The 21,356-nt window shown below is 41.3% G+C and overlaps 1 protein-coding gene across 1 annotated transcript; it reads right to left on the bottom strand.

Moving 5' to 3' along the window:
* Window positions 1-530: 530 nt before the first annotated feature.
* Window positions 531-19,766, bottom strand: slc1a4 (solute carrier family 1 member 4). Its single transcript, XM_085297635.1, has 8 exons — window positions 19,106-19,766; window positions 10,313-10,355; window positions 8,828-8,893; window positions 5,761-5,927; window positions 5,383-5,616; window positions 4,578-4,772; window positions 4,332-4,466; window positions 531-3,988 (listed from the first exon to the last, which is right to left on the bottom strand). Exons 1-8 carry the CDS (start codon window positions 19,618-19,620, stop codon window positions 3,760-3,762), a joined length of 1,584 nt encoding a protein of 527 aa, XP_085153761.1. The 5' UTR covers window positions 19,621-19,766; the 3' UTR covers window positions 531-3,759.
* Window positions 19,767-21,356: the final 1,590 nt, after the last annotated feature.

Below are 21,356 nucleotides of genomic sequence, written 5' to 3'. Positions count from 1 at the left end.
CCTGCTGTTCATGCAACATTTGTTTGCATTTATGTTCACACATCATATACAGATCCAATATGTGATTAAAATGAAGACATTTCATGTAATCTTTAAATCTGCAGTATATTAAGTGTCACTGAGCAGTTATTACATCTTTCTCCATCTCTGAGTGAATCTAGCTCTTTGACCTAATTTCTTGGCTCCTAATATTCACCCTTAAAATCTAGAAGTGGTGCAAAAATGAGCCCTTTACTCTTTGGATATGTACTGACTCCCAGAATATTTTTTCCCAGCAGTTGGATGCTTCAGATATTAAATCTACTTTTCTGGTGACTGTTTCCAATATACTTAAAAAATATGGCTTGATTATAATATTTCACCTTTCACTATATTAAACAGCAAATTTAAAAAACAAGAAAAATGTCTACAAAAAGAACTTTGCACAGCAAAGAAAGCAAATTGGAGTTGTTCGAGCTGTGAGAGTGTAACACAGAAATAACTGCCCCTTTTGGGTGGCTTAGATTGATACAAGCAGGAATCAAAACAGATCATTTGGGTTGCATGACAACAAAAAAACTTTAATAACTTTTAATGTTGACAGACAGCAAAAATAACAGGAAAGTGACAGCTGTACAGACGGCACAGAAATGTAGCAGCTATTCCTAAAAGAAAAGAGGAGGAGGTCATCAGAAACACTGGCAGGTGAAGTTTAGTTAAAAAGTGTACAATAAGGACAAATATATTTGAAACTGTTAAAAGGATAACATACAAATAATACAAAAAAGTCAAACTAATTGCAATAAATTAAAATATATATCACACATGTACCACATCATGTGTAATTACATGTGATTGTACAAGATACAGTTTACTAAGCTTTAAGTTAAGAGAGAAATTGTTAGCTTATAAAAATCAGGTGTGAAATCTGTACCATTGAGTAATAAGTCCTGAAACAAACTAGTTTACATCCTCTTTAAAGGAGACAACCACATCATAACGAGCGTCTCACAAGTAAGGGGACAGCGACATGAATGACTTCATTTCACACGTGAAAAAACAAAACAAAAAAGAATCCCTCACTTCTGAGTATTCTTCATTTGAAAATACAGAATCATGTCACAAGAGCAAAGCAGTCTCATCACCAGCTGTTAAATGACAGATCAAATAAATAGCAGATATCACCACTGTCATGCAGTTTCAGACAGATGCAGAAAGAGATGCAAGCAGCTTAGTACTTTCACATAACTGCCAGCAGAGGGCAGCAAAGACTCATCCTGCTGCTCAACCAGCAGAGATTTGGCGGTCACGCAAAACCATAAATCAGCAGGACATCAGATATGAAAATCGCATCCCAGGTTACCACAAAGTATTGAGGGGCACCATCTAGACTCATATCAGTCAGTGAGCTCATTTGTGAATATAAAATTATGTAGTAAGCGAGAAGAGTAGGATTCAGATGCTCTGACACAGCTTAGGATGCACCTCTTAAAAACAATAAAATATAAATATTAATAAACATCATATAATTTCCACTCTGGTGTCATAATGTCATGGCACAAGACTCGGACATCACTGAGAAAAATCACCCCGATAATCAAAGGATGGATTTGCAACAAAATAATGTGCAGCGTGAAATGAACTGCAATTTGGTCCAGTATTTGAGTGTAAACATTTGATGAGGATTTAGATTTTTGAATGAATGACTTATGAATTTGCTGTGATTTCTCAGACACACCACTGTCAACTACTGACCTTACTGACAACTTCAAGTTTCACATGTGATCTTCAATAAAAGCAGACCTGGAGTGTCAAAGAAGTGTGGTTACAGTACTCACAAACAAACTGTTAGCTTTAACAGTATCAACGGCTTATATTAGTCCTTCAAATACACACACTCTGGCAGCTGTGTGTGAAGTATTCAACTTTTTAAACCATTTTTTAACATCTTTTCCCCATTTTCTGTTGAATGTTCATATTAAACATAGTTAAAGTTTGCCACATTTACATTTAGCATATGTAAATATAATCACTGTGAGGCAAAAGCTCAAACAGCTTCTGACTGCCCAGAATACCAAGTCTCCAAACGTTTTCGACTTTCATAAAGTAAAGGTCATATAGCTTACAAGAACAGGGTGCTTCTCCTCTGCTGGCTTCCAGAATGTAGCCAATCAGAACAAAGGGGGCTTTAAGAATGGGGCTCTTAAAGACACAATAAAATGGCTTATTTCAGACAAAGTATAAACTGAGGTGCTGCAGAATGGGCTAGCATAGGGCTAACATAAATGAGACATTTATGGACAGTAAATCATCCAAACCTGTTTTTGACTCCCAGAATAAGAATAGCAAGCTAGAAAATAAACATCCTTCATTAATTTTATATCTATATCATTATTATATTTGTCTAGTTAGCCACAGTTGTTAGTGTCAAGTGGGCTTCCCTGGACTTAGTCTAAACACCTGACATGATACTTAGCTAAGAAAAGAAGTAAAGTGATAAGTTAAAAAATTCTAGCATAGCTTACTGTTAGCATAGTGTTAACACAGCTTTAGCTGGTTAGCAAACAAAAAAGAAACCAAACTAGCTATGTTTCAGACTCCTTGGTAGCATAGCAATAATGCTCTTAGCTATATTTTCTTTTTAATAAAATAGCTAAAATCAGTGTAGCTAAACATCAAACAAGTATGTTGTCACAAAAAGCTAAGAAATATGCCAGTATGTATAACCTTAACCTAACTTAAAAAGGCTGATGTACATTGAACTTTAAAGAGCAAAAACGACTTTTAAGCTGCTCTCATTACAAAATTGTTGGCATCTGCTTGTAAAATGCTGATGTCAGCTTTTTCCCTGTAGTAATATTGATGTGAAGAATGGTTGTTTTCTCAGAGATAAATAGGGTCTTGTTTTATTTAGAGAGTAGACCATACAATTGACCTTTCCCTCATGAGAACATACATGCATGCAGACCAATATTCTAAGGAGCTTGGAAAGAAAGCAACTTGACTCCTTTGGGTTTCTTGAAGATGTTTTACAGCTGTGAAGCTTCTTCAGTTCTAAAACCTCTTAACAGGCCTTGTAAACTTTTCTCTGGATTATGAAAAATATTACTTTCAAACTGAGGCCCAAATAGTTACCACAATTACCACTTCAACCTAACCTGACACTACAAAATGTGTTGTTTTCATCCAGCTATTCAAGTAAGGGACATCAAATTGAAGTAAAGCGCATACCCAGACTTTGACCAGTACTTAAACAATGACAGACATCGTCAAGATTGGTTAAACACTCTTACTTGTCAGCATCTGTTGAGTTGTTAATCCTCTATAGTTTAAGCATGTCATGGTATTTGCAGTCTGAAGATAAAAAGAAATAAATGCACTTCATCATGTCCTGTTATACAAAGCTGCTGATGAGCAGTGACTGGAGTAAGATGAACATAACTGTCACATTTATGGGAATGTTTTAGACTTGGTATGTTTCTGTCACTGTTCATGTCAAAATGCTTTAATAAATAAAATGTAAAATACAAAAACTATTGACTTAAGTGACTGGGCAAATCATTTCAGTGTAAATTATTCTAAAATTTCATATATATTCAATTTAGCATTAAGATGCCAGAATGGAAACCCAATTTTAAAAATAACAGTGACACTATGTGGACTTTCCATGCTCTAGCAGGCATTTTTTTGGCCTTACACTGAATCAGAATGCTTCCACAAAAGCAGCATGTCAGAGATGTCAAAGGTAAAAGGTCAAGAAAGGAAAAAGTCTTGCTGGGATCACAGCACTGACTCAATGGCTTCCGGCATAGCTTCTAAGGCTTTGGCTTGATGCGTGACTAATGGAGATGTCTCCTCCTCTGCCTGGACGTTGGCCACCGCCTCCACTCGGACTTCCGACAGCTCCCCCTCCTGTTGATGCTTCTTCATCTCCAGCTGGTTTATGTGGTGGAGGATTCCCGCGCCAAGAGCGTCGCCCTCCACGTTCACTACAGTGGTGGTACGATCTCTGTTCACAAAGAGAACATTTGTGACAAATTTTGTGATGATGATGGCATCAAGGCAGACAGAAGGTTGTACTAACAAAAGGCCTTTGCTTTTCAAAAGAAGAATTGAACTTAGTATCATAAAGAAGAACCTGTATTTTAAATATGACCTATTTCCATTTGTTTGTTTAACCTATGTGTGTGTTTGCTCTAGGAAAATACTGCAGGGGGTTTCTGTTGGTCCTACAGTTGGGAAACGCTGATCTAGTTGGGAAACTCTGATCTAGTTGGCTTACTATACGCTAGGTGAGGTGTAGGTGTACGTGATCATCTGTAGTCTCCTATGTTTTCTAATATGACACTCACACAATCCAGTCAACAGCTAGCATGAGGGACAGGTCGTTGGTCGGCAGGCCGATGGCCTCCAGGATGATGGCAATGGTGATGATGCCACCGGCTGGGATGCCTGCTGCACCAACACTGGAGGCTGTGGCCGTCACCCTGGAAGTGTGATTCACAATGAAACACAATAAATTTCCACCTGTTTATGCCAGTAGGAAATGTTGGTGGTATTATTGCTTAATAAAAGTTTTTCTCATTCCCTTAACTTACAGGATTGTGAAGATCTGCCCAGCGTTCAGCTCGGTATTGTTGAGCTGAGCAATGAAGACGGCAGCGATGCACTGGAAGATGGCAGCGCCATCCATGTTAACCGTGGCCCCAATGGGCAGAATGAAGCGGCTGATGCGTTTGTCCACACCATTATTCTCCTCCACACACTTTATCATAGAGGGTAGAGTTGCTGAACTAATGAGAGAAGAAAAATGCAAATGAAAAAAATCTTTCTTTTTTTTTGGTGTCTGTCACACTGATTTTTGGAAGGTTTGTGTCCCATTACATCTGGCCTAAAACTAACATACCAGCAGAACACCGTACCAATAGTCAAACATGGTCGTGGTGGTTTGATGATTAGGGGCTGCTTTGCTGCATCAAGATCTGAAACTTGCCATGATTCACTGAAGCATTAACTCTGCTGTCTACCTGAAGCTCAAATTAATTATGCAGAAGGACAATAATCCAAATCACACCATCAAGTCCACCTCTGAAAGTTTTTGGAGTTGCCCATTAAAAGTCTAGATTTAAATCTGACTCTGATACTTTGGCCGTTCATGCTCAAAAACTCTCCAATTTGGCTAAATAAAAACAATTCTACAAAGAAGAGTGGAAGAAAATTCCTCCACAGTGATGATGTTCATAATAAATATGCAAATATGCAAAAAATAAGAAATCACGAAGGGCCAAATACTAAGACTTCACTAATATTACATGTCAACTTTTTATTTACATACATTTATATTCATTGATTTGCAGGTTCCCTGTAACATCTCATCAGTGATTCTGCAATGTACCAGTATACCTGGAGCAGGTTGCGAAGGCAGTGGTGAAGGGTGTTATTAGGCCAGACAGGAAACTGAAGGGGTTCTTGCGCGTTAAACCAAAGTAGATGAGGGGTAGGACGATGCCTCCATGGATAACGTGGCCCAAAATCGAAGCAAAGATATATTTTCCCAGGCTGGTGACCAGAAGAACCACATCTTCCATCTCCACAATTTTACTGCCCACTAGGAACATGATGCCAAAGGGGATATACCTAAAGAGACACAGGAGAAAGGAAGAGTCAAATACAACAATAAATAGCGCAGCACAGACAGTCAATGTCTATCCTTATTTAACTGACTAATAAATGTCATAAAATATCCCCACATTTCAATAAATTTCATCCAAGAGCACTTACCACATGATCCAGGACACCAGCACCATGGTGGCTTCGTTGAAAGCATTGAAGAAACGGATGAGTTCCTCTCCCTCGTCACCCAGTTTCCTCAGCGCCACACCAAACACCATGGCAAACAGCACCAGACCCAGAATGTTCATGCCATCTGTTTCTGTACCATAAGGGACCTAAGGCACCAAGCAGAGTCACACTGTAAGAGCCTGAGCATACTGACAAGACGGTGTTAAGAAGGGCTGTCAAAAACCTAGTTGGTTTAAGTGAAAAGGGAGCAAAACACAGAAGAGGAAAGGGTCTCCAGCCATGCAGAAGGTTTGACAAATGTATCTTGGCAAGAGCATCTGTTTTACTAAGACTTAGTGTCACTGAAAGTACATTAAAGAGCTTGAGTGGAAGAATCTTTTCTTGGAAAGTGAAGAGCTACAGCATTACCTAGGCAGTGGTTGACCGTGCAACTTTACCAGATCCCTTTCTTTTTTCATTCTGTCCATATAAAAGCAAAGTTGAATCACACAGTTTCAGCTGCCCACAAATAGCAACAATACGCTTCTTCTCCTGAGTTGCTTCAGAAGAATTTACAGTTTGAGAGAATAACAACTAACAAATTTTCATGACACAGAATTAAGTTTTTTTGGCTCTCGCTCGCCTCATATTTACGTCAGCTCATATCTTAACACTAGCCACTCACTACTGTGAGGTTGTACTGTGAATGCTTGAGATTAATCCTCTGAGAACTATGACTCTCTGTAGAAACGTTTGATCAGACTGGACCAAAGTGGTGGTCCACTGACCCATAATTCAAACTGCCTGCAAGGCTAAAATTGCTTGTTGATCCAACTTGATCCAACTTAGCTAAGAAAACAAGTTGAAACACTTCACACAATAGGAGTTCCACACTGATAATCACACATTGAACTCTTGGATGGAACCTTATGTGTATCCTTTCATTGTGGAAAGATAAACTTGTCAAATAATAGAGCTTGTGTAGACTGCAGTAGTATATACGACACCTTTTGCGTGCTGCAGAGTGTGTATGTGCGAATGCAAAAGTCTGGAGGCAGTAGAAGTATTCAGTGAACTGGATGACAAATAGGGACAAGGACAAATCCTGTGCTCAATCCCTTTCCATTGTGCTGAGCTCTCCCACAGCTACACCAGCTTCATCCCCTGGCACTGGGGTGGGTGTGTAGGGGGCGACAGTCCACCAAGACCCACGGCACACAAATACCATGGACCAATGCCAAAATCAGATTCCCCCCACTGTTCCCCCATACTGGGTCAATGGGGACAAGCCATAGCTTCTAGGGTGAAGCATTAGGATTTAAAGATTATCCTCAAAATTTAACAAGTTATATAATCAAATAGAGTAACTTATAAAACTTCTCTTTGCTCTTTAACGATCCTCGAGTACAAACAAGCTACTTGAGTGCAAGTGCTACTAAAAACCTTTAAAAGTGCTTCCTTGTATTAACTAACAGGATGCTGCTGTGGTACAAGCCTAAAAAGGCTTTTGTACTATTCCCTAAATGCTTTTGTTTAGCAGTCTGTGTACCATTATGCATCTGTTAGCCGGCTTCCGATCGACTGTCTCTCCTGCTGACAAATAAGCAAAGCCATCATACACTTGTCTATGATGCAACATCCACTACAAGTAGCAGGCAAGTGGCAATCAAGAAATCTGGTGCTGGTCCTCTGTCAGGATTTTGTTTTTCCTTCCTAGTAAAGACCAGCACATCATGTTGCCTCACATCAGGCATGCAGGCCATCTTGCTGGGTCAAGATGACCTGCATGGTGGCCAACACCTGCATGTAATCGTAAGGGCCTGGTTGCTACAACAGTTACTGTGTGAAACTCCACTTTTGTCTTTCACCTTTTTGTCCTGCCTCCCCTCACGCTGCGGATGGCCGCCCCTCCCTGAGCCTGGTTCTGCCGGAGGGTTCTTCTTGTAAAAGGGAGTTTTCCCTTCCCACTGTTGCTGAAATGCTTGCTTATAGGGGGCGTCAACTGATTATTGGGGTTTTCTCCCTCTTATTGTATATATAATATATAAAGCACCTCGAGACAGCTATTGTTCTGATTTGGCACTGTAGCTTATGAAGCCATTGTAGTAATATAGTTTTGTTGCCTGGCAATCAAAAAGAAAAAAAAAGCACTCAAGACAAAGATGCCTTTAGCTAACTCAGACTGCTGAAGCTTCATATAAGCTTATATTAAAAAGTATTCAGTATTTACTAGATTTATTTAGCCTGCGGTTCTTTTCTAGTGTTGTCACAGTATAATCACAGTATGGAATAATAACTTGTGTGGAGAAGTGGAAAACATGTGAGCACTAGATAAAGATAACTGCACTATATGAGTCCAGCATGCTTTTTAGTAGCAGAAGAAAATGCATGGATGGATGGTAAATGCAAAAAACCCTGTTTACGCTTGTCCACACTTTTAAGAGCATGCATGTCCCTGCATGTGAGACATGTATGTGAGCATGTCCCCTCACATTCACGTTAGTGATAGTGTCAGTCTACACAGTTGTGTTCTAAAGTTACTAAGTGACTTGTTTTTCCCTTTTTGAACACCTTTTATCTATAAAATCAGATTATGACATCAAGAAATTATAGGAAATATATCAATACTTAGAATTTAAGAGTACTAAAACTAGTACTAGAAGCACTCATTGAGTAAATATTTATCTAACAATTATTTGGCACCAGTGAGCTAAAGACAGATTAAAAACTCATAAATAAAAATGACTGGCCTTTAGCCTTATTTGTAGTGATTGTACTGTTCACATGGCTATCAGCATTTCACCATCAGCCTTGACCCTCTTTCCCAAAACCAGCTCTTTCATTAGACGTGCACATACTGCTTATTCAGTGGTTTTGCACCCACGGGTGACTGACATACAAACAAGGTGCTCAGAGCAAACATGTACCTCAAGGATGGACGATGGCTCAACCTCCTGTTGACAGAGGTAACTGTTTGATGAGAGCACTTTCCTTTCGTAATCTGGTACTTTACGTGTTACGTAGTCTGCATGCAAAACTTCACGCAACAGACGTTCCCAGCTTTTACCTTTTGGTAGAGGGTCGTCCCATTGGTATCATTCCCCACAGCAACCATCTTGTAGTCGGTTGCGTACTGTAACATAAAGAAAGAAACATGTGCTTGTTTATTTTGTTGTATTGCTGAAATAAATTAATGTTTTTAGAAATTGAATTCTAATCTAATATGACATCTGTAGAGTTGCTTTTTGAATAATCAGGTGCAACTGCTTTAAATAGTACATTTTACAGACATTGCTGAGGAACAAAAGGGAACCCACAAGCTGCCACTGACCCCCTTTTTAAAATATGATAGATGTTTCCTATACCAGTCTTCCTCGGGGGTTTTATTTTCTGATTTCCCATGGGCCTCTTCTTGGTTGCGCAGGTTTAAAAAATCCTGGACATTTTCAGGCTATGAGTAGTTCACTGTGTCAGTACTTTTTGTAGGAGACTTGGGACCCCGTTGGACACGGTCCACTGATGTTCAGTCTTTTCAGTAAACAGAACTGCAACAATGCCCCCTTTCCCTCAAAGCATTTCTTTAGACACCCCTATAGGGTAGAGGTTTCCAACATCTCCTAAAGATCTATATGAGCTTAAAAAAGTCTTGGTTCTTAAACGATCTTGGGCATGTAGGCACACAGAGTAGATGGGTATAGTCTCAAATGAAAAAGCCAGCTATCCAATAATCCAAATCTCACACATCATTTGTTTAAACGTCTGTTTAAACATCGAGCTGCCTGTCATTTTGTGTAAATCCCCCCTCTCCTCTGCTTTCTTGGTCTAATCCACTGTTGGAGCCGTTCCCACGGGGGGCTCTACCACAGCATATACTGAGTGTGTGGGGGTACACTGAACTCTGTAACCTGGCTTCACTTTAAACACTTTTTCACTCTTTCTGTGAGAAATAACTGACTTATTTGTGTGTGTGTGTTTGTGTGTGTGTGTGTGTGTGTGTGTAATTTACAGGTGTGGTTTAGGAGAAGTTTAAGGTTTGATGAAGTGTGTCTGTGCGTGATTAAAAGAGTGTGAACATGCTTTCCTTTCTCCCTGTGTGTGCATGTGTGTATAGTTCATTTCTATCACTTCATCTCCAAATATTGAATTTTCCAGGTCCTTGTTTTAGCTGTAACAGCCAGGATGTTGTGCGATGGAGCGGCCCGTGTTGAGGAGTACCGAGGCGAGGTGGGTTGCTAGGCTAGCTTTAATGGAATGGTTTCGCCATGGTAACGGCTGGTGAGGGACAAGAAAAAGAGGTGTTCGGGTGAACAGGGGAGCGCTGCGGACCCTATTCTGGATGTCTCCTCATTAAGAGGCTCTTGGTGCTCTAACCAGGATTTATGGCAACTCTAAATGGATTTGTAGGAGCATCCGTGTGGTTGGGAAAATAAATTTGAATGAACAATCTGCACGAGACACAGGTGATACAGGAAAGAGGACAGAAAGAGGAGGATAAAAGGAGTGTGTGTCTGCGTGTGTGGGGGTGGGCAGGAAGTAAGGAGCTGGCACTCACAGAACGAAAGGCAGCAGCCACCAAGTTTGCTGGAAACAAATTCCTGAGAACGGAAGCAAAAACAAGTTAGCGCCACAGAAAATTACAGTCATCTCAGTCCTGTTCTCCTGTGTGAGCCACTTTATCTGAACAAATGGTAAAAGGCCAACATCTACAACAAGATTGGACAAGTGTTTCAGAATCATGTGGCTATCCCACCCGAACAGTAAATTCTCAACAGGATTCGTTTATCATCGTCGTATCTTGGCCTTTTCCCAGGATCCTCCCTAAAGTTTGCAGCCCAAACTCCCTGATAAAACATGTTCGGACACGAACCTGCTGTCTGTTTCAGCTTTTCGTAAAACAAATTAGCGAGGTCTTACCTAGGGTTAGTTATCTTTCCCTGGAGCTTTCACTGTTCTCCAGTCAACTAAAGGTAAAGCAAAGTCAGGCAGATGCGGAAAATAAAATTAGACTAAATTTAATCGCTTTATACTTTTCAAACTCTAACTCAAGCACTGCAAGTCTCACATACTACTCAGTTTCTGGTACAAAACTGCTGCACAGTGTAGTGAAGATTCATATTTTCTTAAGTTTTCTTTTAATTAATTTCCTTTCTATTCTTTCTTCATCGTTATTTGGCTGCTGTTCTTTTGTCAAATGCTCGACAAACTTTACTTGAGCTCTGCATTACCATAGCAAAAGGCTACAAAATTTCTTGGCAACACGTTCCAATAGTGACTGAGATATTTTGCCAACATGAAGCACTACTAACAGTGTCACTACTACTAAGAGTGTCAGTACAATCTTGTGTCTAACATGGTCATAAGAAGCACTCACAGGAGAACACTGATTGCAACTGAAATTATCTTAGATGTTACTTTGACATGTCTCGATGCATTCTCAATGATCCAGGTAAGGAAATCCCTAAAAGTTGATTCTGTTCATCAGTCGAGACTGAAGAAGTCACTTGTCACTGTCTCTCACTGAAAATGCTACGTCCAGATGAACAGAATCAATTTTTTGGGAGTTACTTTGTCAAGTAACAACCACCCAAATGCTGCTGCAGGCCAAGCACACTTTCTGAATGCCAGAAAGTCCCCGATGGCAACATCTTGCAACTTGTCAAAGAGTGCACGGCATTCATCCTGCACCTGAATTTACCAGATTGCCAGAATCTGAATATCACAGAGTATAAGTGACGTTGCTGGTTAGCGATCAGGTACACCTGTATGTAGTCCATAATACTGGATTTTGGATCAGCAATAGACACACAGTATTGCTGTTTTGTTTTTTCCATAATTTGAATCATGACAGTAATAACAGCATGGGAAATGTGACATAATCACAATAGTCAGTTACTAAAAGACAGTGAGGAACAATAGGAGTAATTTGGCACTGAGATGATTTTTTTGTCTTTGATATTTATGGCAACCTCAGTAATGCAGAGGATAATAACCAGATTTACAGGGAGTTTATTATTCATCCTCAAAGTGAACAGCCTACTTTGGTTCATTATCCCTTTTGTCGTTATAAATCCCTCATTCAAACATTTTCTTGACAGATTGTCACAGACAGAGTGTCAAGGAGTTTATTTTCACTACTGTAAGATAATCATGCAGGGATTACTAGAAGCCTGCAGGCCCTTTCTACGTACTGCTGTGTGTTTGTTGTAACGTTATCCTCTGGGGTCACACTGTATTGTGCAAAGAAATACAGGCTTTGCTCACATCTATTCCCATGGCCAGACCAGAGCCAAGCAATTCAGCTCATAGCACCATGACCCCGTCAACTCTGCCTTGAGTTCAGGGACAAATGCTGCTTCAGCTGTTGAATATCTCAGCTCCCCAGGACACGCTGGCAGGTAGCCACAATATTTTCACTTAGTCTTTTCTTTCCTTTCCTGATGTTGCAAACAAGTGATATGTTTTTGCAACCCAAGATTCCCTAAATTCTTTTCCTTTATATGAAGGCAGTCAGGTTTCATCCTAGCACATGACCACAGCGAGAATCTGGATTAAGCCTGGGAACCCAGAAGTGAGCTGGCATGATTTTCCCAGAGTCTCCCTAGAGGCCCACTGTCTCTCTGTGGACTGATGTTACATAATAGCTTGACTTTCTAATTAATCGAAGCCAAGTATCATGAATGATCATTTCAAGGCCTAATTCAAGTCCAATGATGTGATCTGAAATGACCTGTCTGTCTGTTGCTGGTTCTTCTGGTTTTTAGATGGCACTAATGCAACAGTTTACAGGTCTTTCTACTGGATGGACACATCCAGCCAGTAGATCTAGTGGTATAAATTTGTGCTTCAGCTTTGATGAGAACATTTTTGAATTTTTATTAATGTATAACTCAGTATTAAATAGCTGATGTGTGTGGCTGTGAATTGTCCTCCTACAGTTTATGAATGCAGGTTACTTCCCAAACTTGCTAGCTTTAGCCTCTCGTTAAGATACGTTCACTTTTGGCAGTAAACGCCAATATAGTCCTAGCTAAAATGCTAAAATGCTAACAGTAAATCTTCAAAATGCAAAGTGCAGAAACCTCAGCCTTATTAAGAAGATGAAAATAAAATGCTTATTAGTTTCTTAAATTAGCGAGCATTAGCTTTCCATGCCTTAAATAGTTAGTTGCTATCAAGCAGAATTGGTAAGCATGTTTCAGAAACAAGTTAAAACAATCCAAATATACGTTTAGTCCTAAAAGCTAGCAAAGAAAAGCTAAAATATAGAGAGGTTATTTAAAAAATGGGCAGGCTAGCAAGCCACAAAGCTAACACCAGCGTTTTGATACTTTGACACAAATAAAACTGACTGGCTGAACCTTCAGGTTTTTAGTCAAACACCACGTGCCTGGTGGTGCACTGAATAAATAGACTATCTGGAGTGGGGGGGAAATAATGTAATACCCTGTGATATGACACGTGTTTATGGAACATAGACAGCAGAAAGCATGGACAAAGCTTCTGGGTGGGAAAAATGAAACCATTGCTGAAGTGTCTTAAACCTGCATTCAGTCCACCAGGTGTTGATACAGTATCTGTGGTTTCAAAAAGTCTTGTGGAAGTTTATGGGAAAATAGCATTGTGAGTAAATGTTTCCAATGAAGTCTGTTATGTAAATTGTGGCTGTATTATGTTTTGAAAAGAAGGAATATCTACGCTATGCTCATTGGCTAAAGGCTTGTGATTTAGAAGTTGTTAGGCAATGTGTGAGTGGTTTCACAGTCAGACCTGCCCCACCTCATCCCATATTTGAAGCCGAGATGAAGTCGAGACAGCAGAAACTAATCTTGAGGCTTGACAGACTTCAGAAAGCAACAGGGGTGACGTCACAACAGCCACCATCTTTCACACTGTCTATATCAAGAAAATGCACAGTGATTTATCTGGTACTAAGACTAGCCCCCCTCAACCTGCTCCACCTGCAAAGTTAAATGTTAGCTTTTTCAATAGTACCTGAATCAGAAACTTGTTAAAATGAATATTCCCAAAATATTCTTACTTTCTGAATCAATAGCTTTGCTCAAATAAATGAACCTTAGTCTATATGTAGCAGAAAACAACACTCTCTTCACTGGACTTAGCTTTTGCGTTCTGTCCTGTTCTGATGTAACCCACTGTGAAATTTACACCATCTGAATACCTGCAAAAGCATAAAGTATGAGAAATAACAGCAGCATGTCCACCTGCTATCATGATAAGGGAGATGTGCTAGCTGTTTGCACTACAGTCTGCTACAGGCTCTGCACCTCTTCGCCTTCCCCAAAATACATCCTACTATTTCAACAGCTGTCAGCTTTCCCTCACACTGTGGGAACTTATTATTAACCACTGAAGGCTGCTGAAGAACACTGATATTTATAGGCTAGCAGCAAAGCTTTCATGAACAACTGCCATGCTGGAAAAAAAATCAACCAACTTTACAAGGAGTTGAGTTGAAAATTGTACCACAGAACCTCTACCTGTATAATCAAGAGTTTGCCCCAAAGACACTGTGTCTCTTCATAATCAGTGAAAAGCCATCAGTAGATTTTTTATTTGTGCTTATTTGTCCCCTGGAAGCCATCAGACTGCAATCTGGGCTCTATAAAGTATCCCCTATCGGGCACATTTGTGTGTAACAGTGGGGTCAAGATACACTCTTAACAGTGGCAGCTAACTTAGGTTAAAAATAATCCATTATTACAGGTACTTATGTTATGGCATGGTGTCGATCAGATGTGACATGACTCTGCAAAGGTCTGCTGTGCAACCCTCCTTTCCCTGCTGTAAGTGGCACTTACAGCTCCTCTAATTACATCAGAGGTTAGACAAGCATTTGTAGCAGCATGGCATTGTAAAGCGGCAATCAACTATTTAAAAGCAAGAAGGGCTTTAAATACTTTAAGTAAAAGTACTCATTGATACAGTCATCGGATTGCAGTGAAGGTGGAGCAGATTTTTAGTAAAACTGACATCTGCTTTCTGATACAGCTCTGAAAATAAGTGCAGAGGGTTACAGGTGATGCAAGTAAAACTAACTATTAGGCTACACTGACACGTAAAGTTCTTTAAGACGAGTGCAGTGCCCACTCTCAATCTGAGTGGGAACATTAAAACACTTTTAACTGTTAGGCAAAGCTTTCCATCCACATCAGAGCAGCAGAGCAGGGACGTGCAGAGGGGGGGGGGGGCTAGAGGGGCTTGAGCACCCGCCCCTTTCCTGATGAGTGCCCAAAGTGCCCTTTTGTTGAGGCAACTTTTAAATTTTTTTTATTTATTTATTTATTTTTTTTATGTGTGTGTGCGTGCGGAGTCCTGTCTGTGCCCCTCAACAATAATATTTAACTATTAATCATAGTTTTGCTAAATAAAAGGATCTGGCTTGCATCAGTCACATGATCACATTTAACCAATGATCGCCCTCGACGGCAGAACGCGCTGGTTACGAGCCGGGAACGAGCTCACAAAGAGCACGCGCATTTTTTGCGGTCCGGAGCTGTAGGAGAAACACAAGTTAACTCAGAGACACAGACTGATGCGACAAAATCAGTAAGTAGGTGTACAGCGTACACTGTAGTGTGTAGCACCCAGGAGTATTAGCTTATTACGTACACGTTGGTAAGCTGTCTTGTTGCAACTGACGAACTGAAACAAACGAGCGTGCTGTGTGTGCAACAGCGCAACAAACATTACCTGTCCTTTTATTAACTGCACAGGTAGTGCTGGTCATAGCTGCTGGCTACCTGTGCAAGGCTGTCATGGGTCTGTAGCTCTGTCACCGTTTTAGGGAACATATTTAGTTTTAAAGTAAGTTTCTGGGCATTTCCGGCCTTTCTGGAGGGATTATATTTCACTAAAAAACGATCTAATATGCATGTCCACATAATAATTATTATAATATATTAAAAAACACACGCTGTATTTTAAAGAACATACATTAAGAAGCAGATTATATTAGATTTATATTTTAAATAAGACAAAATTTGGATTTTACAGCAGTAAAATGATTGTATCTCTACAGTTTAAAAATGTAATAAGCTTTGCCCTGCACAGAGTGGATAGTGAAACAAATGGAATCATCATAAATACATTATTTCATATTTATTACTTCCCCCTCCTCATTGCTTTATTATTGTAGCTCTAGTAATGAATAATAATGTAAGGATTCTGGATCAGCACCATGATGCCCATAGTATATACAGTATTCTGAAGAAGGTCTAAAATGTCACTGTGTGTGCATGTGTGTGTTTTATTTAGCTGGATTTAAAAAAATATTACTCATGATATAACATTGTGCAGACATGCCTGGTAAGGACCTGAGGAGGAAACAGTAGGAGCTGTGTGAGGCTACTAAAGGCAGGGCTATAACATTTTTCTGTCATCATTTTATTATAGATTAAGTGCAAGAGTTGTTAGGTGTGGACAATTAGATTATAGTTTATTGCAATAGCAAGTTGTGCCTTGTTCTCAGATAGACAGCAAGTGGAGAGTGATATATGAAATGATGGGAAGGAAGGAAGAAGAGAAGCAAAGAGTGATTCACAGGCAGAGCCGAGTTTATGTCACAGTTTTTCGTTGCCTTATGGTTCCAAGCGCTGTCACCAATCTTTGCATTTTGTTATTATCTCATGACACTTGTTTAATCAGCTACCATCTCTCCTGTGGACTTTTTAATGTCCACAAGACTGCCAAGCAGCAGCACAGGAGGCGTATCGAGGCCAGGTTTGAGAACAACACAAACCCAAGGCAGGTCTGGGAGGGCATCAGGGCTATCACGGACTACAAAAGAAGAACACCATCACCCTCAGCCGACAGTTCTACTCTGGCTGAGGATCTAAATCTCTTTTATGCCCGTTTTGACAGGGAGAACACCGACCCTGTCCTGTCCCCTCTCCCCTCAACCGACCCTGCTCCGGTCCTGAGCACTCATGAGCTGAGGCGTGTGTTCCGGAGCATTAACACCAGGAAGGCGGCCGGGCCGGATGGAGTGCTGGGCCGGGTGCTAAAAGACTGTGCTGCGGACCTGGCGGACGTCTTCACCTCTATATATAACACCTCGTTGTCCTGTTCACTGGTACCATCCTGTTTCAAAGCAGCAACCATTGTTCCCATCCCAAAACAGTCAAATGTCACATGTCTGAACGATTTCAGACCTGTGGCACTCACCCCCATTCCCGCCAAATGCCTGGAGAGACTGGTCATTAAACACATCAGAGCTGCTTTTCCACCATCCCTGGACTCGCACCAGTTTGCATACAGGGAGAACCGGTCAACTGAGGATGCGATCGCCACAGTGCTGCACACATTACTGAAGCACTTGGAACATAGGAACACCTATGAACGGCTCCTCTTTGTAGACTACAGCTCGGCTTTTAATACCATCCGGCCATACAAACTCCGTCCCAAACTCCACCAACTGGGACTTAACTCCTCTCTGTGCAACTGGATTGTGGACTTCCTCACTAACCGTAGACAGAGTGTCAGAGTGGGTAAGAACACCTCTTCCACCCTTGTGGTCAACACTGGTGCCCCTCAGGGGTGTGTTCTGAGCCCTCTGCTATACACTCTCTTCACCCATGACTGTATTTCCTCCTGCGCGTCCAATCTCATTGTTAAGTTTGCAGATGACACTACAGTGCTCGGACTTATATCCAACAATGATGAGACAAACTATAGGACAGAGGTGCAACAACTAGAGTCATGGTGCCACGACAATAACTTGGTCTTAAACACCAAAAAGACCAAGGAGATCATTGTAGATTTCCGGAAGAGGGGTCATAACAACCATCTGCCTCTCTTCATTGGCAGTGAGGCGGTGGAGAGGGTGAGCAGTTTTAAATTCTTGGGGGTAACTGTGACCGAGGACCTGTCCTGGGGCAACCATATCACCTCAGTTGTACGGAAGGCCCAACAGCGCCTCTACTACCTGAGGAGACTGCGGAGCGCACACATTTCCAGATCTCTGATGTTGAACTTCTACAACTGTGCCATCAGCAGCGTTCTGACGTATGGATTTCTAGTGTGGTTCCCCAGCTGCACCAAGGCCGATCAGCAAGCACTCCAGCGGGTGGTGAAAGAAGCTGGCAGAATTATTGGAACAAGTCTGCCAGAGATCAGTAATATCTTCCCCACTCGCTGTCTGAGGAGGGTGCACAGTATCCTGCGGGACCAACATCACCCTGCGCGCCACCTTTTCCATCTGCTGCCCTCAGGGAGAAGGTACAGGTCTATACAGGCCAGAACATCCAGACTGGCCAACAGCCTGTATCCACAGGCTGTGAGGCTCCTGAACTCTCTGCCCCCCTCTCACGGACAATAACCATATCCAACTTCTTAATTGCAATGAACTGGTCTGCATTGGTGCATCATATCTTTATTCTCTTCCCCCTCCTGCCCCCCCCCCCCTCTTTCTTAAATAGATAACTATCATATCTGATATCATATCTCACAGTACAATAATATTGAATGGGTTGCATTGTTGTATTTTGTCATGTTTCTCAGGTCTTTGTCTGAATTTCTACGAACATTATTGCTAAGGATTGTCTTATTGCATTGGAGTCACACTGGGTTAAATATGTACACTTGGGTTTTAAGGGGTATTTATTATTTTCTTCTTTTTTTTGGGTTGTATGGAAGCCCCAAACGCAATTTCATTGTTCTTGACAATGACAATAAATAAATAAATACTAAATACTTTAATGTCTACAGTCTCAGATCAACACAGCCCTGCCCTTCCCATATTAGATTCTTGATGAATGTGTGTTGTTGTTATTCAGCATGGTTCAATGTGCCCCTTTTTAACTTTGAGCACCCGCCCCTTTAAACCTCTCTGCACGTCCCTGCAGCAGAGTGAACTGTCAGTGGAAGATTCGACCTGAACATATAAAGCACTGTTTACAGATACACTGCAGGATACACTGACCTGCTCCACGGGGTCACTCGGATTGTGACATTGATCTTAGACACTTCCAAACAGGACCACCGTTGAAATCTTACTATAACTGTAATCACACTCATTTAGATAGTACACAGATAAAGTCTGCTACAGTGGCAGAGAGGACTTGGTTGTTTCAGTGGCGCACATGTGAGGCTTACTACAGCAGCCGTAGCCTTACTGAGCGTGTGCGCACGCATGCCTAGGATGACTGCGAGCGTGGAGCCATTCGTGTGTGTAACTAACCAGCATTCCCAAACCGCCCCGAGGCACGCTGTGCCACAGTTCCCATCAGATTCACTAGAGTACAGCACACAAATCCCCTTCTTGCCCCACTACCCTCTAACATACTACCGTGTGCGCTGTTTAAGGCGATTAAAGAGGGCTCTTTACCTGGCCAGATCTAAGAAGGAGTCGGTGGTCTCCTTGTTGCTGCTGACGCTCTCCAGTCCCAGGTTGTTGGTGTTCAGGGCTCCCGCGCCCACTCCGGGTTTGATGATGAAAGCCAGGGCTACCCCGATCCCCGAGGCGATCAGCGTGGTCACCAGAAAGTAGGCGACTGCGATGCCCCCCAGCTTGCCCAGGGAGCGAGTGTCCAGGCTGGCGGCCCCCGATACGAGACTGCAGACGACGAGGGGCAAAATGATCATCTTCAGCATCCGGAGGAGCATCTCACCGGGGAAGGCGAAGTAGGTCATCTGCGCTTTGGTCAGGTTCATGCTGCGGACCATCATCCCGAGCCCGACGCCCACCAGCACGCCCGACACCGTCAAGATCACCAGCAGGTTCTTTCTCAGAAACTCCATCAGCTTTTCTCCGAGGCTCTTCTGCGAGCCCTTCTCCAGGATCTGGTCTGTGGATGCTGAGCCGGGCATGGCGTGTCCGTTTATCTCGCTCTTTTTCTCCATTTTTAATTTTTTCTATTATCTCCGATGCGGCGTGGAAAGCCCAGTCCGGTTTCAGACAGCGTGGGTAGGACACACGTTTCTATGAAGGCTGGTCCGGCGTTCAACTCTGAGCGCAGAAGCGGCAGGGCGAGCCAATGGAGAGTGAGCGACGACACAAAAAGCCAAGTGGAACATGCGCACAAAAGGGGGCACTTTATACCAAAAGCAAATGATGCAAGAGCGTGGGATATTGCCAGGGTCCAGTACTGAATAAATAACTGAGGTTTTTATGATTGAAACAGCAGACAAAAAGCCATTCCACCGGAGTGCGCGCTCTGCTGCTTTTCTTGTCTTCTTCCTAATAATGCAAACACATGAAAGCACCCTTTCACGTCACTCATTTTCTGCACTCTTTGGAAAGCCCGCCCGAATCTTGGGCTTAGGACGAGAGCATCCTATTTCATGTCTGCTTTTAGTTATTCACTATAAATATTTACGCCCATAGGTATTTTAGTGAAATAGCTGTCTTCTCTTCATTTTCACACGGATCATACCAACATTTGTTTCTCTAACGGGCAGAAATAGTCAGTGCAGTGGGCCGTGTCTGTCTCAGCCTTTTTGGCATGGTAATGAGATTAATCGTGATCTGTCACAAACCCGTGCTGCTGCATGCTAATAATAAAATAACTGTTACTGTTTGCAATATTATGGATATTTTAGGAGCTTTATTAAACTTGTTTTTATGTTAAAGTATCGTTTTTACTCATAAATCTACGGTGGCCCCTAGAGACAAAGCACGTACAAACTCCAAAACACTTACAAAATCCAAAACACGTGCAAAATCCAAAACACATGCAAGCTCCAAAACACTTACAAAATAAAAAACACATGCAAAAGACAAAACACGTACAAAATACAAAAAACATGCAAAATCCAAAACACGTACAAAATACAAAACACGTGCAAACTCCAAAGCACTTACAAAATCCAAAACACGTGCAAACTCCAAAACACGTACAAAATCCAAAACACATGCAAAATACAAGACACGTACAAAATACAAAACACGTACAATATACAAAACACGTGCAAACTCCAAAACACGTACAAAATACAAAACACGTACAAAATACAAAACACGTACAAAATACAAAACACGTACAAAATACAAAACACGTGCAAAATACAAAACACGTGCAAAATACAAAACACGTGCAAGCCCCAAAACACGCGCAAACTCCAAAACACATGCAAAATACAAAACACGTACAAAATACAAAACACGTGCAAAATACAAAACACGTGCAAAATACAAAACACGTACAAAATACAAAACACGTACAAAATACAAAACACGTGCAAAATACAAAACACGTGCAAAATACAAAACACGTGCAAAATACAAAACACGTACAAAATACAAAACACGTGCAAACTCCAAAACATGTGCAAAATACAAAACACGTGCAAAATACAAAACACGTGCAAAATACAAAACACGTGCAAAATACAAAACACGTACAAAATACAAAACACGTGCAAAATACAAAACACGTGCAAGCCCCAAAACACATGCAAAATACAAAACACGTACAAAATACAAAACACGTGCAAAATACAAAACACATACAAAATACAAAACACGTGCAAGCCCCAAAACACATGCAAAATACAAAACACGTACAAAATACAAAACACGTGCAAAATACAAAACACGTGCAAAATACAAAACACGTGCAAACCCCAAAACACATGCA

The sequence above is a fragment of the Mchenga conophoros genome, linkage group LG13 (genome assembly GCF_057382185.1).
Source record: "Mchenga conophoros isolate Kocher_MC1m ecotype Shallow Benthic linkage group LG13, M_conophoros_male_GT1.1, whole genome shotgun sequence".
Classification (NCBI taxonomy): domain Eukaryota; kingdom Metazoa; phylum Chordata; class Actinopteri; order Cichliformes; family Cichlidae; genus Mchenga; species Mchenga conophoros.
Note: the sequence above shows the minus strand (reverse complement) of the source record. Positions and strands in the feature narration are given on the sequence as shown.